The sequence below is a fragment of the Rana temporaria genome, chromosome 1, assembly GCF_905171775.1.
Source record: "Rana temporaria chromosome 1, aRanTem1.1, whole genome shotgun sequence".
Taxonomy (NCBI): Eukaryota; Metazoa; Chordata; class Amphibia; order Anura; family Ranidae; genus Rana; species Rana temporaria.
The window spans coordinates 83,453,260-83,480,065 of NC_053489.1; the positions used below are offsets into that span (position 1 = coordinate 83,453,260).

A 26,806-nucleotide genomic window follows, 5' to 3' on the forward strand; every position below is an offset into this window, starting at 1 on the left:
GTGTTTGTTTTGTGTGTTTTTTTTTATTTTTATTTTTTTTAAAGAAAAAAAAAAAAGTGGAGTTTGAGGATAACTGTCAACTGTATCAAAGGCAGCAGAACAGTGTAAAAGTACGAGTAGAGTAGAGAACATTGGTTCTGGTAGTTAGTTCTTGGTGAGGTTTAAAGGGCAGATTCTGTGGAGTATTATTACAGACAACAGTCAGATAGAAAGGGTTCCAAATAGTTATTAACTGTGGGGTGTTGGCTCAGACAGCTGTAGACTAGGCATTCTAAGCGTTTACAAGTAACAGGGAGATGGGTCTTAAAGAGTGTGTTACCCCAACACTTCATATTCCAGGTATGTGCCTGCTGTACCATGTACTTGTATGAGAAAGTATAATGTTCTTTGTACTGCTTACTTTATGTGAAGTCCCCTTGCTTTCCTATTAAAAAAAAATAACACTAACCACACCATGGTCCGTTCTCTAGTTATGTACCCTCCTCCAATGACTTGTTGTCCTGACACGCCCCCGCTGCTCAACCATAAACGGGGATGCTCTGTGCTGCGGCCCCCCCCCCCACCCCCTACTGCACAGCTGTGCATTCGCCTACATCTGAGCATATGTGCAGAGAAAAGAAGTCCTGGACCTTCTTCATTCTGCTATCTTTGTGCATGTGCACAGATGTGCTGAAAGGTAACCACTGTGCTCTAAAGGAAAGGCAGAACCCTTTAGCACATCTGCATACATGTGTGCAATGTCCTTCTCACCTAGGCGTCAAAGGAGGAAGTGCTGCTCTACAGCACAAAAAAAGTCCATCCATGCTGGAGTAGACAGTTGGCATATCTGCTGCTCCACCTTGCAGAACATCTGTACCTTGGTGAGAGGCACCTGGCCATGCTGGGTTGATTGACAGCAGCTACCATGCGCCAGAATTTGCACTTTCCAGTTTTAGTAAATCAACCCCAGTAAGTTGTTTTAGGCCATGTCTTGTGTAGGAACAACCAATGCTCCATTGGTACTAAAATAGATTAATAATGAAATTACAACAAAAGAAGAATTAAGATTATTAGTAGTGTAAAAATCTTTGCGAGACGCCGCCTTCACTAGCTCTGAATGAAATCCACTTTGGATAAAACATTTGACCAATGTGATTGTTTGTGCTCTATAAAGTCGCTAGACATGTGCAGAACAGAAAAAAAATTGTTTTCTTTAGTTTATGAATTAGTTTATTATTAATTTAAACGACTTGTCCAATGACCCAAAACCCATAACAGACCCTTATGCGCACCTTCCTCCTGAACCATACCAGGTCACATGCCCGCCAAAGCACCTAGTCCCCACGTTGATGGGGACAAATGCCTCTTCTCCACAACCTTGGCCGGTGGTTGTGAGGGTCTGAGGGAGGGGGTCCTCATCAGCCCAAGGATACCACTGTCTGACAGTTCTTAAAGAACTAAGGGGTGGAGCCACCTGACATCGCCAAACGACCTCGCCCCATGTGACTTCATCAACTGGTCATAGACTGGTATATGCTATCACCTGGCGACATCGGGTGGCCCTGCCCCTTAGTGATTTAAGAACGGTTAGACGGCGGGAGCCTTCGTCAGGTGCGTACCCTATTTTCTTTTTCTTGAGTCGGAGGTGGTGTTCTTCGTGATTGACGCTAGATTTACTTCGGGAGCATTTTTTTTTTTTGGTAATGAAGGAATTGTATTTATTTTAAACACTTTTTTTGGTGAATGTACCCTATACTCCTTCACATCAAGATTCTGATAAGTCCCTTACAGACCTCCCCATGTTGAGGGAATGTGGCCTATGGTTCAGGAGGGGGGCGCTCACTTGTCCCTCCCCCTGACTTGCCATACTGCATGCACAGATAAGGGTCTGGTATAGATTTTAAGGGGGACCCCACACTTTTTTTGGGGGGGGGGGGGGGTTGGACATGGGGTTCCCCCTAAAATCTATAACAAACCCAAAGGGCCTGGTAAGGCTAGAAGGATGGGACCCCACGCTGTTCCCCCCCCCCCCCCCCTTTATTTTTTATTGCTGCCATTTTTTTTTTTTTTACATTCAGCTGTCAGTAGGGAAACCTGCCAACAGTCAGTCAGTTGTTAATGTGACGGACAATTTAAATTAATTTTAAATATGCTCATATAGCTGGTTGGAATGACCTTGAGTGCCACAGTCTGGTGAGCAGAAAACCAGTTATATCTTATTGGGTGATGTCCGAGAACCATTCCCAATCATCTGCCAGCTGGAGAGCCTGAGAAGTTTCTCTATCTGGCTGGGTGCCCAATTAAAAGCTCTGTTGACTTCTCTTTATTAGGGGGGTTATATTTAGTTGGCAAGCATGTACTCTCCCCATAAAAGGTGCTGGCTTCACGATTGAACATTTACACACACACACACACAGTATATCACTTAAAACGTTGACAGTTCTCGCATGCCCAGTACTTCCATCACAGCCACGTCATACGCTTGAGGGCGTTGGCCATTGAGACGCCGGTGGTGGGAGTATGAAAGAATTGGCAGGGATTCTACGCTGCCAGACCATGGGGAACCTGGACATATGAACAACCTACTTTGCGGTATGTATTGTCAGACTTTGAACTTAAACTCAATCCACATGGATGATTCACACACACACACACACACACACACACACACACACACACACACACACACACACTTGGTGTCCTTGCACACGTACGGACCCGCCTGGCGGACTCTGCTTTGCTCAGCGGGGGGGGGGGGGGGAATCTGATTCACCAATTCCTGCTGAGCAAGCGGATGACAGGTCCGTCTCTGCTCACTGTGCCAAGACAGACCTGTCAGAGCCCTGTTCTTCTCTTTGGAAAGATCGGATGAAAATTGATCACCTGTCCGTTTTTATCCTATGGCATTTTACAGAATCTACTGCCAATGTCATACCACACAGGGGCTTTGGCGACTTTCATCTGATCAGACTACAAAAGTAATGTGTAAGTTTGTAATAATGAATAGGACATAAAATTACCATGACAGTGTCTTGGATTTCCATATTTCTTCAATGTTTGCTGCTGTTAAATCTCTGCGATGAAGCAGTCGACATGTAGGTACCTCTCCTATTGCGATACTATGACGTTTATACCACATCTCAGAGTTCTTGGGAAAACCAAAAAACAGGATAATTCACACATTGTTTTAACATATTTTACACAATACAGATTGGGATGAATATACCCAATTACTATCACAGTCCATTCGCACAAACAAAATAGATATTTAATTATCTTTGGGGGTTCTTATATAGGCAGAACATGTGAGCTACACAGATTGTCAATGGCGCTACATTCATCTGTACGATGGGCGGAGCTTACAACAGGTACAGCACAAGTTAGCAAAGGCATAGGCATCAGTACACCAAAAGTCGGTTGTTTACATTTTTTAATCGTGGAGATGGACAGCCGCTTAAGGTGGTCAAAGTCAACGGAGCTTGGCTTGAATGAAAAACTGCCGCTCTTGGAGTAAATCGGCTAAGGTTTTATTATAAACATTTTTAAAGACAATATAAAAAGTATTATGTGTTTCTGTAATGTATTTATTAAACACTCATGTATCATTTCTTATATACCGCATTTATCGCGGTATAACGCGCTCCCGCGTATACCGCGCACCCCCAAAGTTGACCCGAATCCTGTGGGAAAAAAAGTTTTTTTTGTACTTACAGTTTTGGTGTCTTGCGCGGTGTCCATCGGCGGCCTCGGCGGGTCCGGCGTCCTTCTGCGACGTCCTCCCCGCGCCGAGTTTGGGTGCTGCGCCGGCGTGAGCGCAGTGCGCTCGTGTGTTGTCGGCAATGCTCGGCTGCCCGCGCTGGCGTCCTGTACGTCCAGGGCGCGAAAGGGGCCGAGACTGCCCGACTGTGCCCGGGTGTGCTGCGCTCGGTGTGACAGCGCAGTGTTCAAAACTCGGCGCGGGAAAGCGGGTATCGGCGTATATGATTTTCAGGGCAAAAAAGTGCGCGGTATACGCCCATAAATACGGTACCTAAATTACACTGAAAGTGGCATTGATAGAAGCAGAAATAACATGACGCAGACTAAAAAAAAAGTCCATGACAAACCAGGAACAGCATATACACAAGATACAACACACTGGTACAGTGAAACCTCGGATTGTGAGCAATGCATTTAACGAGCGTTTCGCAATACGAGCATTTATTTTTAAATCCTGACTCAGTTTACGAGTGTTGTCTCGCAAAACGAGCAGGACTCAAGCCACAGCGGTGTGCAGTACCGCATTTGGCCAGAGGTGGGGGGGGCGCCGGAGCCGAGCCATTCAGAAATACTCCATTCCCGAGCCTTTCCGAGTTCAGCCGAGCTGTCCCTGAGACTTTCCGAGTATTTCTGAGTCTCTCTGGCGCCCCCTACCTCTGGCCACATGCGGTATTGCATGCCATAGAAGTCAATGCGGAACAAAATATTTTTTGCTTCTATTGACCTCTATGGAGAATCTCGCTTTGATATGCGAGTGCTTTGGATTACGAGCATTCTCCTGGAACGGATTATGCTCGCAATCCAAGGTTCCACTTGTATATACACAAGTGCGATATGTATATAGCGTTTGTGGTTGGCAAGAGTTTTCTGCACAGTACTGGTCTCACTCATCCTTAAAAGTAATATTAAAATCTCAAAAAAAAAAAAAAAAAAACACACACACAACACACCTTATTTTTGTATTTTTATGTAAAAAAAAAATTTTTTTTGCGTTTGATTTTTCGCAAAAAATTCAATAAAATGCTTTTGGAGTATAGATTTTCTATTTAGGATACATTAATAATATAGTTTATTCAGCATCACATTGAGCTTAGTTATGTAGCATGAGGCTTTATACTCTTTATATGTAATATTTACATTTTTGGTAAATCAATTCATTGAATCCAAGTTCTGCAAGCTGAGATAACATGCACTGCACCGATATTAAAGATTCTAACTACCAGCAAGAACGAGTCCTTACAGTTAAAGAGCAACTGTCATTTCAGATCCATCATGGCAGCGACTGTTAGCGGGTATACACTCACCTGCTGCCGCCACGTCCCTCACCTTGTTGTGTCACTGCCGCATCATCAGCTGTCCCATTTAAGTGAATGGGAGTGTCAGTGAGTCAACAGCAGGTCAGGAGGAGCCGCTGTGTGACAGAGATGACTGTTGCTCTTTAAAAATGATTTAAAAAAAATGAGTTGATTTAAATCAATCCTTTTTACTAGCGATTTAAATCAAATCCACCCTGATGATAGATAAAAAATTACACGTTATACTCTCCTGCTCTGTGTAGTGGTTTTGCACAGAGCAGCCCTGACCCTCCTCCTTGGGTCTCTCAGCAGCACTCCTGGCCCCTCCCTCCAAGCAGCATGCAATGGGGGCTCCTGAGCAGAGGCTCAGTTCGTTCATTCACAGAGCCGCGGCATAGAATGCATGAGGGAAAAAAAAACTTGAGCCTTTAGAACCACTTTAAAGTGGTTGAAAAACCCTTACCTATACCCAGTGATGTGACTTACCTCAGGTGACACAGATTAACCAAAATTTCCTACACAAATTGTACCGGTTTATCTGCTGTATTCTCTTCTCTACATCCGTTCAAAATCCAGAATTTATAAAGCTCGTCGGAGTGGTCAAAAAAAAAAAAAGGGAAAGGGAGAACTGAAGTTACACTCTGCGGAGCTCAGAGAGATCTCTGAAAGCTGATTGGATGTAAAAAAGGGACACCGCACACACACCCCCCCCCCCCCTCTTAGCACACAGCAAGAGCGCAGAGGCTGTCAGTCAGCCGTCGTCACCTTTTTATGTATGGAGAACATGGCAGAATAGACTAGAGGATAGAGGAATGAGGCAGCAGGAAGAAATTACACTTATGCCGCGTACACACGATCGTTTTTCAGCATGTCCAAAAAACGATGTTTTCCCAACTTCATCATTAAAACGATGTTGCCTACACACCATCGTTTTTAAAAAAATTATCTAGCAAATCGCGGTGACGTACAATGGCACTTTAACCACTTCCATACCAGGCACTTACGCAGCTTCCCGCCCAAGCCAATTTTCAGCTTTCAGCACTGTCGCAATTTGAATGGCAATTGCGCGGTCATGCTACATTGTACCCAAACAAAATTGGCGTCCTTTTTTCCCCACAAATAGAGCTTTCTTTTGGTGGTATTTGATCACCTCTGTGATTTTTTTTTTTTTGCGCAACAACTAAAAAAAGGCTGAAAATTTGGAAAAAAATTTTTTTTTTATTTTTTTCTGTTAATTTTTTTGTAAATAAGTTTTCTCTTTCAATTACGGGCACTGATATGGCGGCACTAATGGGCACCGATGAGATGGCACTGATGGACATCGATGAGGTAGTACTGACGGGCACAGATGAGGTGGCACTGATTGGCGGCGCTGGTATGCGGCACTGATGGGCACACATAGGCGGCACTGATGGGCACACATAGGCGGCACTGATGGGCGGCACAGATGGGCACTGATGGATACTTATGGGTGGCACAGATGGGCACTGATAGGTGGGCACTGGGCATGGATGGGCACTGTGGGGTGGCACTGATGGACACTGGGGTGGCACTGATGGACACTGGGGTGGCACTGACACTGTGGGGCAGCACTGATTTTGCCAGGTTGCCAGTCAGTGCCCATTTGTGGGCACTGATTGGCATATTTTTTCTTTTTTTGAATGCTTTTTTTTTTATTTATTTTTTAGACTTTTTTTTTTTTTTTGCCCACCCTGGTGCTCCAGGGTGGGCATCCCTGGTGGTCCAGTGTGGCGATCCGAGGGGGGGCTGCGCTGATAAACAATCAGCGCGAACCCCCTCTGTCAGGAGAGCCGCCGATCGGCTCTCCTCTACTCGCGTCTGTCAGACGCGAGTGAGGAAGAGCCATCAACGGCTCTTCCTGTTTACATCGTGATCAGCCGTGATGATCACGTGGTAAAGAGTCTCCGCCGGAGGCTCTTTACCGAGATCGGAGATGCAGGGTGTCAGACTGACACCCCGCATCACCGATCGCCGCGATGCGCGCCCCCACGGGCGCGCGCGGCATGAAATCCTGCAGGACGTTCTGTCAGGATTTCATAACCACTTCCCGGACGTAAATCGGCCATAGGCCGGGCGGGAAGTGGTTAAAGGGCAAGTTCCATTCGCCTTTGGGCTGATTCCATGTTAGTAAAAGACGATTCGCGCTTTTCTATCTGTTACAGCGTGATGAATGTGCTTACTCCATTACTAATGGTAGTTTTACCAGAACGAGCGCTTCCGTCTCATAACTTGCTTCTGAGCATGCGTGGATTTTTTACGTCGTTTTAGCCCACACACGATCATTTTTTACAACCCGAAAAACGAAATAGTTTAAAACGACGTTAAAAAAATGCAGCATGTTCGAATTTTTATTTTGTCGTTTTTCAGAACCAGAAAAATGATGTGTAGCCCACACACGATCATTTTAAATGACGTTTTTGAAAAAAAAGGATTTTTGTACTCACCGTAAAATCCATTTCTCTGAGTTCATAGACGGACACAGCCTTCATTGACCTTAGGGTTATGCTTCTTCCTACCAGGAGATTTAGGCAGAATTCTACAGCACTTAAGGTGTTAAAAACTTTCCTTCATGCCGCTCCTCCCAGGGGGCGTGGCTCCCCCAGGCATAACCCCCACTCTGCTCTAGCAGCTTCAGTTCGTAACAAGCAGTACAAACCAAGGAGGGGTGGGTGCTGTGTCCGTCTATGAACTCAGAGAAATGGATTTTACGGTGAGTACAAAAATCCTTTTTTCTCTTTCGTTCATAGACGGACACAGCCTTCATTGACCTTAGGGACGTCCCCAAGCAGTGTCAAAAAAATTCGAGGGGTGGGAAAATAACACAGCAAAAACAGGTTACACCCCAAACAAAACCGGAGTCACTCAACGGAGGAACTCCAACCGTAAACTGCCGCCTGTAACACCCTGCGGCTGAAGGAGGCATCAGAAGATGCACTCACATCCACCTTTAAGACTTAGAAAAAGTGTGGAACGACGACCAGGTGGCTGCCATACACCCCTGTAACACAGGCATGATGCCAGAAAGCCCAAGAGGCCCCGATCGCCCTGGTCGAATGCGCCGTAACCCAAAAGGGAGGCGCCTGCCCCTTCAGGGCATAGGCCTGAAGCACAATCCGTCGGATCCACCCCGGAAAAAGGTGGCCGACGAGACTACCAGGCCCCCTGGTAGAACCAGCCAGCGACACGAACAGTGAGACCGACTTCCGGAATGGAATCGTAGCAGATAAGTACATACGTAGGGCCCGAATCACATCCAGAGGATGTAAAAGTGGCCACCTCCCTCCATTTCGGCCAAGGACATAAGGATGGAAGAACAATGTCCACACCAACGTGAAAAGCCGAAACCACCTTGGGGAGAAAAGACGGCTGCGCCGCAGCACCACCTCATCCTTATGGATGACCAAGCAGGGAGCCATGCAAGACAAGGCCTCCAGTTCAGACAAACACTAGTCTGATCGAGGTAATTGCTACCAGAAAAAAATCACAGTGGAAATTCCCACGACGAGCCAAGGCCACGTGACAACGCAGACCTTCCTGGGCTAGAACCCAGAGTCAAATGCCTGAAGGGCAGGTACTCTAGCACTTGAGCTAAACCTGCTCCCGTCTCGTGACAGTCAACAAAAAACCTCCCGAATGTCCACAAAGGGAGCATCCAGAAGAACCAAAAGGACTAAATACAAGTCCCATGGGGGTAGTGGAGGGGCCATATGCCAGACCCCCAGAACAGACGTACGCACCAAGGAGTGCGACGCCAAGGCTCATTGAAAATAACAGCCAGAGCAGAAAACTGATTTCCAACTGTACGTAAGGCGAGAGCCTGATCCACTCCCTGCTGTAAAAAACAGCAGAATCCTGGATACCACGTACGTACGTACGTACGTACGTACGTACGTACGTACGTACGTACGTACGTACGTACGTACGTGGTATCCAGGATTCTGCTGTTTTTTACAGCAGGGAGTGGATCAGGCTCTCGCCTTACGTACAGTTGGAAATCCTACGTGAGGTAGACTACCGTGCCGGCAGCACGGTCGAGACCACCGAGCCCAATAGGCCTCGGGCCTTCAGCCCCAGGCTCTCAACAGCCACGTCGCTAAGCCAGTGGCTGTAAAAACAGGGTGGAAGATCGGACCCTGTAACAGAAGATCAACCCCCAGGGGAAAATGCTAGGGGGCGTCAGCCACCAGACGCACCAGGTCCGCGTACCAGGAGCGACGCGGCCAATCTGGGGCAATCCGGATTGATAATACCCTCGGCTTCCACTCTGCGCAGCAGGCGAGGAAGAAGCTACCGAGGAGGGAAGGTGTAAAGCAGGCGATAGCGACCCCAAGGAGCCACCAACGCGCCTGACGCGTCAGCCCACGGGACCCGTGCCCTGGCCAAAAACATGGCACCTTCCGGTTGAGGCGGGACACTAGAAGGACCACGCCTGGAGTGCCCCACTTTCGGCACATATACTGAAAAACCCCTACGGGTGGAGAGACCACTCTCCGTGGTCAAGCACAATCCGACTTAGGAGTCGGCTTGCCAATTCCGTACTCCCGGAATGTACACGGCCAATAGAGCCGGAACGGACCCTTCGGCCCACCAAAGTATGTGCGCGACCCTCGTCGCTGCAACAGAGCTCTGTGTGCCTCCCTGATGGTCGACGTACGCCACAGCGTTGACGGACAGGGTCCCGAATGGTCGGCCCTGTAGATCCAGGGACCACCAGGTAATTCAGAACAATGATTGGTAGGTGGGTCGCCACCTGAGTCCAGCACCCCAGGGCTGACTGGGTGCCCCAAAAACCCCTCCCACAACCGGAGAGGCTGGCATCCGTCGCGACCACTGTCCAGTGGCTTGGCCGAAACGACTTCCCGGCCCGAAGCACCGGAAAACATCAGCCACCACACCAGGGACTAGATGACTCATCCGAACCTGGTAATCCAGAGATGACGGAAGCTAGTCCCCACGTGACAACAGGTCCTCCAGTAGCACCCTGGCGTGGAATTGGGCATACGGAACCGCCTCGAAAGAGGCCACCGTCAGATCCAGAACCCTCAAGCAGAATCGCAGAGATGACCACCACTAGGTCGACAACTGCTGCCCAGCAGATTGCTGAGTCTTAAATTTTTCCGTTAGGAGAACAAACTCCCGCCCCGGCGGAATCCAGGACTAGTCCCAGGAATTCCAGTCCCAGACGGGACCAACACTGACTTCTGGACAAAAACAGAAGCCAGCCAAACTTCCTGGAGAGTCTGACACGTGATAGACACGGCTCCACAAATGCAGAGTTCTCAGAAGCTCGTAGGAGAATGTCGCCCAGACACCCCACGATAAACCCCCGCTGACACAGCCGGGCCAGTATCGGGACGAGCACCCCGGTAAAAACCTGTGGTGTCTACACCAAGTCGAGCGGGAGGGCCACAAAAAGAAAAAGGTCCTCCCTGACCGCAAAGCCCAGAATCTCTGGTGCTTAGAGCATATGGGAACATGCAGGTATGCGTTCATGACATCCAAGGACGCCAGAAAAAAATTCCCATCCTGAAATTTTGTACTTTACAAAAAAACAACGAGGGCCCTGAGGCCCAGGATTGGACGGACCCCGTCCACCATGGGGATTACCAACAGATTGGAGTATTACCCCTGAGACCGTTCCATTGAGGGAACTGGCACCATCACTCCCCTGATCAGAAGATCCTGGACAGAACCAACCAGCGAACCGGAGGAAGCCAGAGGACGGAGGAAAAAATCTGTTAGGCAGCCAAGAGAGAAAATCTATCTTGCACCGCGAGAAAACCTCGCAAAGCCAACGGTCGGAAAGAAGAGGCCTCAACCGAGCCGCAAAATCACAAAGCCAGCCCCCCACCCGACACGGGCGGGGGCAGACCTACATGCGGAAGCAATACCGTCCGCAGGCCCATAAGGCACGTGGTGCCAGGCGCGTCACAGCCCCGCAGCGGGGGCCTTAGCACCCTGCAGAATACCCACCGTGCTGGGCGCACGAACCGCTCGGGAGAGGAGGGCCCTCGCCGACGGCGAGGCTCCTTGCCCTTCCTAGCAGAGGAAGCAGCGTGCTCTTACCACCCGTGGCATCCCTAGGGGTGCCAACCCGGGAGGCCCAAAAAGCCGCCCACCCCTAAAGGGGCGAGTCCACCAAGGACCCTTTGAGGATCGGTCCGAAGACCAGCATGTAAGCCACACGAGGCGGCGCAAACACCCCCACACAGGCGGAGGCCCTGGAAAGCAAGGGAAGCGCATCCAGGACCGACTCACAGACGAACTACAGACCCCGAACCAAACGTTCAGCTAGGTCCTTACAGGGCTCAGCAGCATCTTGTGCCCCCAGCTCCTGCAGCAGGAGCTACAGCCCTCTAGTCAGAGTCTGTGACACCAGAGACCGAGTCAAGACCGGTCTCAGCGGGGTACCCACAGGCAGGAGCCCCTTCCACGGGCAACGTGGCGGCTTTGCTCCATCCGGACACCGGGGGGTCCACAGGAGGAGAGACCCACCTACTTACAAAGGGGTCGCAAAGCATTCAGGGACTGCAAAAAAAAAAATTATATATATATATATATATATATATATATATATATATATATATATATATATATATATATATATATATATATATATATATACACTGCGGTGTAACATAAAAAGTCCAAATAAGGAACACAGTTGCAGTGCGCTGCGTTTTTGCGGAACCCAAAAGGGACCGGTACATCTGGTACCTCCGCCAAAACCACAAACCGTCTAGTTACTGAGCTATAAGCTCTAACCGCAGAAAATAAGAGCTCCAACAAATTCCTTGGTCGCGTGGGTTTTTTATATCCCGCATCCACTGACACCACAGAACCAGACGCAATAGCCGGGCATAGTATAATGTCAGCGGCATCCCCCGAAGCAGGCTCAGGGAGGGGGCGCTTTTTTACCCCCCAACCAGGCACTAGCTGCTTCAGAAATAACACTCCCTCAACAGAAGTGGCAGGGGGAGGGGCATCAAGGGTTAACTCAGGCCTTAGTGGGGAGGATAGTACCTAGTACAGGCTCCAGGGCATCCCACCACCGAGTTACCCAAACTGCTAAGCAGAGAACCACCCACGGTCACCTCCCGGCTGTTCTAGCTCTATTCTGAGCATGAGGGCCCCCAGGGAACTCACCACCCCGCCTGGTGCATCGCGCTGAGAGGAGCCTGATGATGTGCTGAGAAGCCGGCTGCGCTGCTGACAGTCCCCACGGAGAGATTCGCGGTCTCTCTGAGCGCTAAAACGGCCACACGAGGCCAAACGAAAATTAAAGATGGCCGCCGTAATGCAAAAAAACTGCCAAGGACCACAAGAAAATGGCCGCCGAGATATACAAGGCGCGACTACGGCAAAATGGCGGCCGTGGCGCACTTTTCCAAATTTTTTTTTTTTTTTTTTTAACAGACAGCCAGCAGCCACAGCAGCATAGTAAAACAGCACACAAGTCCCGCAGAGAACACTACAGCCCCCTGCAGTGAACACACACAGCCCCAGCTAACACACAGGCCCCGGTGATAATAAAGAGACCCCAGAAAAATCCCCCTCACAGCCGCTACCCAAAAAGGAAGGAAGGAGAGGAATAAGGGAGAGAGGAAAGCAGGGCGAACCCTCAGTCGACCTCCCCAGGGAAAATTCCAGCCAGATCACTTACCTGAGCAAGGGTCACTACTTACCTGTCCTGCGACTACCGGCTGGAGGTATCCCAGACAGAACCAACGTCCGCTAAACGGCATGGCTGTCGGCCAGACACACTGTGACAAGGCCATAGAGACCGGTCATATGTGTGCCCTAGAACCGAAGTTCCCCGGCCGCCCCTGGAGCAATGGGGCCTGTCGTGGACGTCCCAAAGCTGAGCTGAGGGCCGGCACACGCTCGAAGGCCGAACCTGGGGGGACTACAAGGGTCGAGGACCCAGCCTGTCACCCAGTCGGCTGTTGATAGAAGAATCGCAGGATTCAAAAATGCAGGAACAAAATAATAAAAAGCGAGAAAAATCGCAAGAAAAAAATCGCAAGAAAATTGCAAGAAAAACTCCAGAGTCCAGGACTCCAGAGAGAGCCTGACTCTCCTGACGGTTAGGCAGAAACAAACTGAAGCTGCTAGAGCAGAGTGGGGGTTATGCCTGGGGGAGCCACGCCCCCTGGGAGGAGCGGCATGAAGGAAAGTTTTTAACACCTTAAGTGCTGTAGAATTCTGCCTAAATCTCCTGGTAGGAAGAAGCATAACCCTAAGGTCAATGAAGGCTGTGTCCGTCTATGAACGAAAGAGAAACAACGTTTTTTCATGCCGAAAAATGATCGTGTGTACGCGGCATTAGTGCTCTGGATTGAGACAAATACACACTATAGAGGGATATGCTGTGTTCATTTTCATGTCTGAGGTTAACAACCACTTTACCCCCTTAAAGTGGGCCTTTCATACAAGTTCTAGATTAACACTTTTGTATTTGTGCAGCTATGTATCTGCAGCAATAAAAAAAAAAAAAAAAAAAGGAAAAAAAAACACTTTAGATCAGAAATGTGCACAGCTGTCAAAGGTAAGACCATACCAATCTTCACACATTAATATTCATGTGAACAAGCCCTTTTTACATATTCCATATGTTTGAATATAGCTGGCGAATGGATAAAACATTTGCTTCTCTTTCAATAGATTAAAAGGAGAATAATTACCAAAGGTATATTCAGAGTCTTTACAAAAGCTCAAAGAATCCCTGCAAGCCAGAAGAGTTTAGAAAACGTGCCCTTTGACTCTCGTACATGGCCGGAAGTGAACTTGTTTTTGTTAGGCAGTATATGGGTCATTCATAAAGGCGATTACTGAAAGAAGATGATCAGGATGGAAATGTAGGCAAGTCCGACCTCTCAAGACATTCACTGGCTGAACTTTCTCAGGGAAGATCTGGATTAGATTTTATGAATGAATGGGATTGTCTGTTTAAATTGATTGTTATTTTAATAGAAAAAAATAAATAAAAAACAAGACTTTACAAACCGTTATTTACCCAAGGTTTTTGAACCCCAAGGTTTGCATTTGGGTAAATAACTGGTTACAGGGATGTGGCCAAAGGGTGGTGATAAATAACAAACATACTCAGGCTGGTCTGGAGTGATAAGTGGGGTTCCCCAAGGTTCTGTGTTGGGACCAAATTCTATTCAATCCATTCATAAATGATTTAGAGAACGGGATAAAATAGCTCAGTCTTAGTTTTTGCGGATGACACAAAAAATAAATAGAGCAATAAACTCACATCAGGACATGGCGCTGCTGCTGTTTCTCAGCCAATCAGGAGAGAGAGAGTCCTGGACGGCCGAGGCACTAGTGGACATCGCTGGATTGAGAGGGGCCTCAAGTAAGTATTAGGGGGGGCTGCTGCACACAGAAGGCTTTTAATCTTAATGCATAGAACGCATTAAGATTAAATATCTTCTGCCTTTACAACCACTTTAAGATAAACCACTCTGGCATCGTCTTAGGGTCTCTCTGAGATGCATCATTGCCTGGGGTGTCTATAAAGTTCCACTGTCCAAGATAAGCCAGTACCAGGGATGTCCACCCTTGTTTCATATCCAAGATAAGCAAGTGCCAGGGGTGCCCATCTGAGCTCACCCTCCAAGATAAGCAAGTCCAATCTGGGTCCCTCTTCCATGATAAGTCAGTGCCAGGGGCGTCTATCCTGTCCCTCCTCCAAGAGGAGCAAGCAACAAGGGTGACCAAGTTCCCCCTCCAAGATAAGTCAGTGCCAAGGGAGTCTGGGTTTCTCTTCCAAAATAAGCCAGGGGTGTCTATCCTGGGTCCCCCCCCCCCCACAATACATTAATGACAGATGTCTACCACGGGTCCTTCCTCCATGATAAGCCAGGAGCGTCTTTCTTGGTGCCTCTTCCATGAGGAGCCCATGCCAGGGGTGGCTACTGGGTCTTTCCTCCAAGAGGAGAAATTGCCAGGGGTGTCTATCCTGGTCCATCCTCAAAGATAACGCAATGACAGGGGGGTCTACTACAGTTTACCTCCAACATAAGTCAGTGCCACAGTAGTCTATCTGGGTTCCTCTTCCAAGAGAAACAGTGCCAGCGGTATCTATCCTGGGTCTCTCCCCCTTGATACACCAATGCCAGGGGTGTCCCATCATGGGTCCTTCCTCCATAAGGAGCCAGCACCAGGGGAGTCTATGTGGGTCGCTCTTCCAAGACAAGCTAGCATCTTCCCTGGTGCCTCCTCCAAGATAAACCAATGACAAGGGTGTCTCTACCAGAGTTCACCTCCAAGATAAGTCAGTGCCAGGGTAGCCCATCTAGTTTCTCTCTTCTAGGAAAAGCCAGTGCTACATCTCTCTCTCTGAGTTTACCCTCCAAGACAAGCCAGTGCCAAGGGTGGCCATCCTGGTCCCTCCTCCATAAGCCAGTGCCAAGGGGGGGCATGCTGGTCCCTCCTCCATAAGCCAGTGCCAGGAGTGTCTGATGGACATCTCTGGCACGGATGAACCCAGATAATCAGGGACCACTTTGAGATACCCCAGTCCCTAGTGTGTGTCTCAGGTGTGCCATCCCCTTTAGCTAATCTGAACATGCATGTCTATGGAAAGAGGTTTTGAACAATAGATGATTTCTTGGATCACCTACTGCCACCTGATGTCTATAGAAAGCCATGCAGATCAGCTGTTCCCCTTCTGTGCAGCACAACAGACAACTGTACAGCAGACAATATCCCATTTGACCTTGTAAATTTTTGTGAATATATTCCAAATGTCTACTAAAAGAACCTAAGGACTGGGAGCATAGAGGTCCAAAATTTCAGATTCCACAGAGATTCTCAAATCAATAAATGATTGGCTTCTCCGGCAATCACTGAGAAACCACCTTAACAAACACCTGACACTACAAAACACAAATTCCACCCGCTAGTGCAGCCATTTCTCCAGTGCTTGAATATTGAAGAGACGGCTACATGGGATGAGAGGAAACAGGTTTGATTAACATTTCTCCCTTATGTTATTTGGGAATATATTAGCATAATAGAATATCAACCATGAAGATTAAAGTGCAGCAGGTGGCATATTAGAATACATTTAGAAAATTATACAATAGGAGAAAATCATTTGCTTGGATCGGGGACAAGTGGATTACCGCAAATGCTTATGTGTGATGGTGATAAATAATACATCGGGTGAAGCAGGGCATCCGTTTCTCATCATAGAGAACATAGCATGGAAATGTGTACTCAGAAAACCCAGACTCCTCACCTCATACTTAGAATGTGAAGAATATGGCCAACTCATTTTCTAGGACAGATTGCAGTGTTTGGAGGATGTGAGGAAACATAGATGGTTCTTATTTAAGGAAAAGCTCTGGTCTTTCCCAGGGTCTGTAATGGAAGTATTACTAGATACCATATAACCCATGTACAACTCGGTCTCTGTACCTGGGGGGGGATAGCGAATACACAAAATTAGGTGACCATCTAAAACCAGGTACGCATAATCTGTGGTATTGGCCCATAGCACCTTAAACTCACTGGCCCAGATTAAAGTAGAATTGCGCGATATTTGCGGGGGAGCAGGGCAACGATTTTGCCCTGCGCCCCACAAATATTTTGCGCTGCCCTCGATTCACGGAGCAGTAGCTCCGTGAATTGCGAGGGCGCGCCGGCAAATTTGCCCAGCGTAAGCGCGCGCAAGTTAAATGATCCCGCCGGGAATCATTTAAATTAGGCGCGCTCCCGCGCCGAGCGTACAGCGCATGCTCCGTCGGGAAACTTTCCCGACGTGCATTGCGGCAAATGACGTCGCAAGGACGTCATTTGCTTCTAAGTGAACGTGAATGGCGTCCAGCGCCATTCACGTTTCACTTACACAAACGCCGTGAAATTCAAATTTCACGGCGCGGGAAGGCCGGCTATACTTTAGCATTGGCTGCCCCTACTATTAGAAGGGGCAGCCTTGCGCTAAAAGTAGCCGTACGGAAACTCCGTACCTGGCTTGCGTGGGGCCCGCGCAAGCTTGTGAATCAGTGGTAGTATGCAATTTGCATACTACACGCTGATACACAATGGGAGCGGCCCCCGCAAGAATGCAGCCTAAAATCTGCGAGGCATAAGAGCCTTATGCCGCGCAGATTTTAGCCTGCAGTCGGTGTAACGAGGTTCCTGAATCAGGAGCACTCGTTACACCGGAGCAAGTAAGCACTTGCGCTGCGTAACCTATGGTTGCGCGGGCGCAAGTGCTTCTTGAATCTGGGCCACTGAGTGTCCAACTTTGCCTGTCCCACCTTCAGCACATGTTAATTAAAAATGGAAATATAAAGCACAACAAGAACTGCAAAAACAGTTTGCAAAAAACAAATTCATAACTGGTCATTATTCAATACATTTGACATAGCATACATACATATGCTACATACATAGCGAAGTAATTGGATTTTATTCTAGTATTATTATTTTTTTTTTTTAATAGTTTGGTCTTTTTTGTTTTAATAATAAAAAAAACACAGTAAGGATCCAAAACCACCAGAAGAAAGCTCTATTTGTGCGAAAAAAATTTGATCAATTTCATGTGGGTACAGAGTTGCATGACCGTGCAATTGCCAGTTAAAATAGCAGTGCCAAATAGCAAAAAAATGGCCTGATCATGCAGGGGGTAAAATCTCAAGTGGTTAATAAATATCTGACAAAGTTTAGCTCCATTAAATATATTCAAGGTGCATCAAAAAAAAAAGAAAAGAAGGGGGTATGCAATGTCTTGTCTTTTGCAAGCATATTGTAGAGAAAGAAAGACTTTTGCTTCTTTCTTGTAGGAAACAGTGGTCTCTCTGCAGAAGTCCAACACACCTGCACGTGTCGTGGCTACAACTCCCAAATCAGCAGGGAGCATGAGCTTTGTGGACCTTCTACACAGAATATTGAGGGTCCTTTTCCACAGCCTGTTGGCAGTGGACACCCGTTTTACTCTGGTTTCACCTTTTGATTTGATGTACCTGGAAAATGGTTTAGTGAATTTGCAAACTGATAGTGCCAACACATAATCATTGCTCTTTGCACTGCTCTTTTATGTGATAAGGATAAAGATGGAGTTGCATTGGAGTCTTGTCCAAAACATATTACAATAAACATCATAAAACAACAGCACTGTCCAAGTGCCCTAAAAAATAAATAAAAAAATGTTTTAGTAAAAGACGAACACCAAACAGAACTGACCATCACTAGGGGTTTCACAGGAATATGACTTCGGGAGGTCACAGCATCCTCATCACTCCATCGTGGGAACGGAAGGGGCTCCACTTTCTGTGGGGGTCTATTTGGGTATGGTTTAAGTGGGGAAGTTGGTGGGAACCTGCAAAGAAAGGCAAAGAGTAAGCATAACTAAAAGGAAATAGAACGCATTAGGGGCCACATTTAGCATCATGCAATACTAGACACAAGCTGTCCAACTCGGCTCCAGCATGAGGCTCATGTTAAAAGCTATGTTATCTACAAGATGCCATCAGACACAGAAATAAAGCATAAGCTGTGGATTGGAGGCATCTACAATCATTGAACTACATTAAAATAATATCTGACCACTGACAGGTTAAGTGAATAAAATTGATCATCATGGTACAATGGCATCTAAAAGTTGATGGGATATATCAGGCTGCACGTAAGCATGTTCTCCCTGAAGTTGATGTGTTGAAAGCAGAGAAAAAAATGGGAATCTCAGTTTGTTGTGTATGGGGCTGCTAAACTGCAGACCAGTCAGGGTGCCCATGCTGACCCGTATACACAGACAAAAGCACCTACAATGTTCAAGTGATCATCAGAACTGGACCACGGAGCAAAGGAAGAAGGTGGCCTGGTCTGATGAATCACGTTTTCTTTTACATCTTTTTCTTTTACATCATGTGGATGAACAGGTTCATGTGTATCGCTTACCTGGGTAAGAGATGGCACCAGCATGCAGTATGGGAACAAGGCAAGGTGGTAAAGGCAGTGTGATGCTTTGGGCAAGATTCTGCAGGGAAACATTGGATCCTACGATTCATGTGGAGGTACCACCTACCTAAAAATTGTTGCTGACCAAGTACACTTTTTCTTGGCATAGCCTAGGCGATCTGAGCAGAAGTGGGTACCTGTCAAAACCAGGGGCCCTCTTCCACCCAACCCCCCCACCCAAAAAACAAGCCAAATGTTAAAGAGAAGCAGGAAAGGAGGCCTTAAAGCGGAGTTCCACCCATTTGGCATGTAATGTTTTTTTTTGGGGGGGGGGGGGGGGGGGGGGGGGGGGAGTGGGGCTTCAGGAGGAGTGGGACTTCCTGTCCCACTTCCTCCTTCTGCGGAGGGGCTGCTAAGGCGATACGTCATATCGCCTTTTGGCAGCCCCTCCCTTTGGGCGATCGCCTGGGACACGTGACAGGTCCCAGGCGATCGCCTGTCCAATCGGATGGGGCAGCGCTGCTCACGCATGCGCAGTGGGTGCCCGGCCATGAAGCCAAAAGCAATCTTGGCTGGGTGCCCACACTTAGAATGAAGACGCCGGCCGGAGAGGGGGGGGGGGGCGGGCGGAGCCCCGGTCAGCGCGTCGCTGGAACGTGGAGCAGGCGACTGTATGTTTATTAAAAGCCAGCAGCTACACTTTCTGTAGCTGCTGACTTTTAATAAACATTAAAAATGACTGGAACACCCCTTTAAGCCTGAATTCCCCTTCTGGGTGGAGTTCCGCATTAAGTAGTGGATGTGTATGGAATATTTTAGGAAATTACGGATATGATTTCACTTCATGAAGGTCTATGCAAGCTCTACATTGAATTTACCATCCATCAGATCCTTGTGACTTGCTCAAAGATCTTGGAAAGATTTATCAATATAAGAAGGCAACTTTACTGGTGTACCAAGCACTGACTTCCACCAGCCCACCCCACACAGAGTATAACAGAGTGTACATCTCCCAGGAAAACCTTGGCTCCCAAGTTTGAGGAATATGGAGAAGCCACAGTATATGCTGCAGTTATCCAAAGAGGGCATTTCTGATCTAAGGTCTGCTACTTACAGGACAGTTTTGGGGGCAGAGAGGATCTTTATAGTTATGCAGGTGCACTTCTTTAATCTTCTGACCTATACAGTTCTTTATCGGTGTCACATTAGCATTTAGTGCCAATAAGAGGAAGATGGGAATACTTTTGCATGCAAATTAATTAGAATTCACCTGTAAAGGTTGTTGTTCTCTTCAAAGTCCTCTTTCCCCCATCTGCCTTTCACATCCTCTATAACATGGTTCTTTGTGAACTTATTTAAGAGCTGGATAGTCTGATCTCGAGTCACTTGTGGTCCAAAATTCTGGTTGCACTGGAGCAGCTCATGCAGCCAGTCTACAGCTTCCGAGGCCGTGAAACACTTCTCGTAGATTTTAAAGTGCACGCGATGCCTCTTCTGTGGCATTCCATCACGGAACAACTCAATCGTTTCATTCCACTGAAAGAAAACAATACAGAATGTTAAATGGCATTTTCACAGTGCACAAAGGCCTCTTTCACATAGACCTAGCTGTCGATTTGAAACCTGCATAGATCGCACTGTCGCACTGGCTGGCCTGCAGGCATGTGGGAGGGGATATACCACCTGACCATAGGGACTACTGTGTCACATTTCACAGAGCCTGCCTTTGAACTACAGACATGCTGAGAGAAGGCGTTTTAGGAGGCAGAGTCTGCACAGAAATCACTGCTTGCAGGCAAGGTACCATGGGATATGTAGTCCTTAGAAATGGAAAGTAAACAGCAGAAGAGAAGCTGCAAAGCATGCAGGGAATCCAGGAAGTTGAGGGAAAAGGTGAATAGCAGACAAGCAGAACGCACAACATGAAAGGGAGAATTTTCAAGTAAAAAAATTGGATTGTCAAAAATAACTATCATACTATTAAAATAGGAAAGTGTATGGAGCTCCTTTATAGACACCCATTGACCAGACCATTAATTTTAACAAAAATATTCCAATGAGATATGTGCATTTAACATTGTATGCACATGGTTTACATGTAAACATCCAAAAAGGCCTAAAGCAGGGGTGCTTAGCATTTGAAGAGCAAAATGCCCCTTTTAAATGATTTGGTAACCGATCGCGGGCCAAAATGAACCGTTGGGTTTTACCACCTCCCAAACCACAAATTTAAACAAGCGCTTACTCTGAGCCCCCTATAAGGCTACTTTCACACGGATGTGCTGTGGTTTACCTGCACCTGCGGCTTTGCTGCACTGAACCAAAAAAAAAAACTCCTACATTCAGAAAGTACACCAAACCTGCAGGATACAATAGACGTCTACGGCTCAGTGTAGCTAACCCATGGGTGCACTGCTTGGCACCTGCAGATCAGTGTGAAAGAAGCCCAATAACCCCTTTTTATAAGTGTTAATATGCCCATTGCAAAATTGAAGGATGTAATGTACTATATAATACACTGTCCTTTTCTTCTGCTGGCATCGATCTTGAGGCTGCTAGTCAGAGGGCTTTGTAGGCTACAGGTTGGAGCACCCCTGGCCTAAGGCTAGTCATACACAGATTTTTTTCCCCCCCATTCAGCCTGCAAGCTGAACAGGAAAAAAAAAATCCAAATTCCTCCATCCGTGCAACACAGTGCAGATGGATGAATCCACTGTGGCTATTGTGTTCTGACAGCTGACGCCACTCGCTGTCAAAAAACTCAAACAGCAGCTACAACTGGCCAACAATTGTCGACACAGCTATTTAATTTTTGTAAATAAGGGATGTCGGGCAAAAGGCGATTGACAGGGAAACCCAATGAGCAAACTTCAGGTTTGCTTATCGGGAGCTGGCTACAATTTGAAATGGCCAGCGAAAGACTGCTGCTTGGTGCCACCATCTTGGATGCGATATCAGCAGCCCCAGCAGACTTACTGTAGATGTAGGTATCCCCATTCATTCCTCCCCTGGATGGTACATAAACAAAAAGCTGGATCAGCATGGAAAAAGGTTAAAACACTTGCAGAAGAGGAAAGGGCTATGATGTATAACAGAGGACGATTCTGCGTTAACAAATTGACTCCTTCTGAAGAAGTCAAACTTTCTACCAAGTTTAAAGGGGTTGTAAAGGTAAAAAAAAATAGCTTCCTGTACCTTTTAGTGCAGTCCTCCACTTACCTCATCCTTCGATTTTGCTTTTAAAAAGTCCTTATTTCTTCTGAGAAATCCTCACTTCCTGTTCTTCTGTCTAACTCGACACAGTAATGCGAGGCTTTCTCTCTGGTGTGGAGTGTTGTGCTCGCCCCCTCCCTTGGACGACAGGAGAGTCAGGACGCTCTCTACGTTGCAGGGGGAGGGAGGGGGCAAGCACGACACTCTAAAACAGGGAGAAAGCCTCACATTACTGCGTGGAGTTACAGACGGAAGAACAGGAAGTGAGGATTTCTCAGAAGAAATAAGGACATTTAAAAGCAAAATGGAAGGATGAGGTAAGTAAAGGAGGACTGCACTAAGGTAAAGGAAGCTATTTAGGATTTTTTTTTTACCTTTACAACCCCTTTAAAAGCACTTTGTATGTAAAATACAACATTCCTTTGTGAATGGGAAAAAAAAAAAAAAAAACGCTGTAAGCAAGCATTTGAAATACTTAATATTTCTATGCTCACACCTGCAATTTTTCATGCTGGACGGGGGTCTCTTTAAAAAGTTCAGATTCCTTACTTTAATTCACCCATCCCATTTTGTACAGAGTTAGACATATAAGAGATAAATTAGATGTGCAGTCATGATCCACGCACCAGAATTAGTGTCTCCATAAACAAACCCTCAGTGGAACATTCCGGATTATGAATATGGAGAGTAGTGTATGCGTCAAAAACAAACATCTGGTATTGGTTTATCTGAAAAGAAGGAACAGAAATCAGACAAGGTTCTCTAACCCATCAGATTCTTACTCACTGATTTCTCACTGTCAGTCAGAAGTTTCTGAGGTACTTCTAAACATGTGATAGTCCCCCAATTTGACCTTCGGAGGGGATCTGGAGTGATGCAGGATACCCCAAAATTAAACAGATTGCTAACGGAGGACAAGTCTATCATGAATGATAATTATATATTGGATTGGAATAAATGCTTATAGATCGCCGAATGAGAGTTGTGAAACTTGCGTCTAAGCGCTTACCAACAAGCTAGGGGTATCCAATTCCCAAGAGCCAAGAGAAGAGACTAGGACAGTGATGGCGAACCTTGGCACCCCAGATGTTTTGGAACTACATTTCCCATGATGCTCAGCTACTCTGAAGAGTGCATGAGCATCATGGGAAATGTAGTTCCAAAACATCTGGGGTGCCAAGGTTCGCCATCACTGGACTAGGACATCTAAGTGAAAGAGGTGAACAAGCAAGAAGTAAACAGAAATATAAAAATATGGGAGGGGCAGGACACAAGGAGCCTATCCCTACTCCCTGACCATGGACTGCAGCCTGGGATTAAGGCAGCGTCCTGCTAAGAGCTTGGATGGCCAAGTGACTATCCGTAAGCTTGTGAAAAAAAAGCAGTATTTTCAAGCCTTTACGGAAGGCCATCAAGGAGGAGGATGCTCGGAGCTGATGAGGGAGCTGGTTTCAAAGAGAACTCCCCAGTGTTTGGAGCCGGCGGCCACCCTTTGAAGCTGAGCGACTAGGTTGAATAATCGCTAACAGGGCGTCAGTTGAACAAAGCTCTCTGGGTGGACACTGCACAGTAGTGTTGTGTCATGTTCGATAAGTACATCGGGCCTAGTTGCCAATAGGCCTGAAACACCAGACAGAGAGCCTTGAACTCGACCCGTTTTGCTATCGGGAGCCAGTATAGATCCTTAACCCCCGGGGGGATGCGATTCCGCCTTGGGCAGTTTGTGACTAGTCTTGCCGCATGGTTCTGTGTGATCTGCAACCGTTTTGTCCACTTCTGTGGAAGCCCTAGAAAGAACACGTTAGAACAATCTAGCCTAGTGTGCATAAGTCCATGAACTAAGATCATACGGTTGTTATGAGTGAAAAGGTTCTTAATTTTCTGTAATAATTGTAGATGATAGTTGGCTGATTTTATGCAATATTTTGTGTGAGGTACGAAGCTTAGTTCAGCATCAAAAATGATACCCAGATTTTTTTACCTGCTTAGCTGGAGTTGGGGCAGGGCCAAACGAGGATGGCCAGGCAGGTAAAAAAGGTAGAATTGGCCTGTGGGCCGATCAGCAAAAGCTCAGTTTTGTCGGCGTTAAGGCCTAGCCCGTTTGTGTCCATCCATTGTTGGATGTTAGATAGTCCCTTGTTCAGCTGGTCAGGCATATTAGGTCCACTTGCAAGGTCTGCCAAGATCTGCGTGTCATCCGCGTAGATCTGGCAGCCTAGACCATAGCTGGTAATGAGGTCGGCAAGTGGGCGCATATAGCAGTTAAAGAATAAGGGAGAAAGGGCAGAGCCCTGAGGTACCCCGCAGGTCAATGGCTGGGTGTTTGAGCCGGATGACTCCATTTTTATGGAGTGCGTTCTTTCGAACAAGAAGGATCTAATCCAATTTAGCACGAAGTCCTCACAGCCAAATAAGGATTGCAATCTAGAGAGAAGGATAGAATGGTCAATGGTATCAAACGCCGGAGAGGTCCAGCAGCACCCCCCTGCGTCGCGGACACCCAGCAGACGTTCCCTCATATCTAGGGCAGACATCTCCGTACCGCGCCCGGGTCGAAATCCCGACTGGCAGTCATGGAACAGACCAGACCGTGTGACTCAAACTGCTCCTGCACCTGGATAAACACAACCTGCTCCAGGACCTTAGATAGAAAAGGCAGTAGAGAAATGGGGCGGTAGTTGGTAAGTATTCGAGGGGTCCAGGCACACTTTTTTCAATAATGGGAGTATGATTGCTCTCTTGAATCTAGATGGCACTATACCCAGGCGGAGGGACAAATTAATTACTCTGCAGATGTCAATAACCAGAGTGTCTACATGCTTCTGAATGGATCATCAGGATAACTGGTTGGTTTCAGTTTTGAGATGATAGCTCCGATTTCCTCCTCTGACACTGGGCAAAATTTACGTAGTTTTTCCAGGGTGGTTTTTGGCTTTTGGTGTTGCACAGGGGGTGCTAAGGAGGATCGAGCATAGATTTTCTCCACTTTTGAAATGAAAGACTGGTGGATATCATTACACAGTTGTGGGGTCGCCATAATCTTGGAGTGGAATCTTTTTGGCACAAAAATTCTATAATTTCATGTGACAACTAGAGGTCGACCGATATGGGTTTTTCTCTGGCCGATACCGATGCCGATATTTCAAAATCGGGGCGGCCGATGGCCGATATTTTAGGCCGATTTTTGCGGCCGATATTTTAGGCCGATTTTTTTTTTCTTTCCCATTATTTTAGAAAACCTAGGTTGGGGAGGAGGTTATTGTTTAGGGTGGAAAGGTGGAGTGCAGCCTATCAGTGTCCATCAGTGCCCACCAATGCAGCTCACCAGTGTAGCCTATCAGTGTCCATCAGTGCCACCTCATTAGTGTCCACCAGTTCAGCCTGTCAGTGCAACCTCATCAGTGCCTACCAGTTCAGCCCATTAGTGTCCATCAGTACCACCTCATTAGTGCCCACCAGTGCAGCCCATCAGTGCCACCTCATAATTATTAAAAAAGAAAAAAAAATACAATCTTAGTCATTTTAAGGAGGGGGGTACAGAGAGGTGGTTGTGGAGGAGGGAGGTACAGAGAGGTGGTTGTGGAGGAGGGAGGTACAGAGAGGTGGTTGTGGCGGAGGGAGGTACAGAGGTGGCTGTAAAGCTACCTCTCTGTACCCCCTCCTCTACAGCCACCTCTCTGTACCCGCCTCCTCCACAGCCACCTCTCTCTGTACCCGCCTCCTCCACAGCCATGTGTTGTGGAGAGGGATGGGTGGGGATGCATTGTGCCCCTTAACTTAAAATAAGGGTCACGCTGATGGGCACATTTTATGTTAAGGGGCACTCTGATGGGCACAACAAAACGTGCTCCTTAACATAAAATTTGCCCATCAGAGTGCCCCTTAACATGCAATATGCCCATCAGCGAACACATTAAAAATATACCCATCAGAGTGCCCCTTGACATAAAATTTGCCCATCACAGTGTCCCTTAATAACATAAAATGTGCCCATGAGCACATTTATTGTTATTAAGGGACACTCTGATGGGCAAATTTTATGTTAAGGGGCACTCTGATGGGTATATTTTTAATGTGTATGCTGATGGGCATATTTTATGTTAAGGGGCAATCTGATGGGCACAACAAAATGTGTCCATCAGTGTGCCTCTTAAAACAATATGCTCATCAGTGCGCACATTAAAAATATACCCATCAGAGTGCCCCTTAACATAAAAAAGTGCCCATCAGCGTGACCTTGCCCAGCAGTGTTAGTGTTGACAAAAAATAAATGCCCATAGTGATCTACATCAATGAACGAATATGCCACATACCTAGCTCGAATGCAGGGGATGCTGCAAAATAAGAAGCCGGGAAGGAGTAGCAGGGGGCGGGGTGCGCACTGGGCGTCACGCCTCTACTCGCAACGGAGAGCCAGTAGAAGACCCGGGAACCAGGAGCAGCAGGGGGTGGGGCACGCAAGGGTGACGTGAGAGACAGGCGTGGCCCCCTACTCGCAATGTGAGCACGGAGTGGACCGCGAGCTGCGGGGGAAGGACCGTGACGTCACGCCCCTACTCGCCGCCGTACGTAGACTTCCAGGACCTGCGGTGAGTAGCAGAGGCCAATGCGGATGGAGGATT

General features: G+C 47.3%; 1 protein-coding gene across 1 annotated transcript in view; it reads right to left on the reverse strand.

Annotated features, from left to right (window-relative positions):
* The window catches only part of DEPDC1B (DEP domain containing 1B), an 81,620-nt gene that overhangs the window by 30,733 nt on the left and 24,081 nt on the right, over nt 1-26,806 (reverse strand). The window contains exons 2-4 of the mRNA XM_040339685.1: nt 20,242-20,507; nt 18,258-18,393; nt 3,000-3,127 (exon numbers count right to left, since the gene is read on the reverse strand). Of these exons, the coding sequence (XP_040195619.1) occupies nt 3,000-3,127; nt 18,258-18,393; nt 20,242-20,507 (530 nt within the window). The remainder of the gene's footprint in view (nt 1-2,999; nt 3,128-18,257; nt 18,394-20,241; nt 20,508-26,806) is intronic.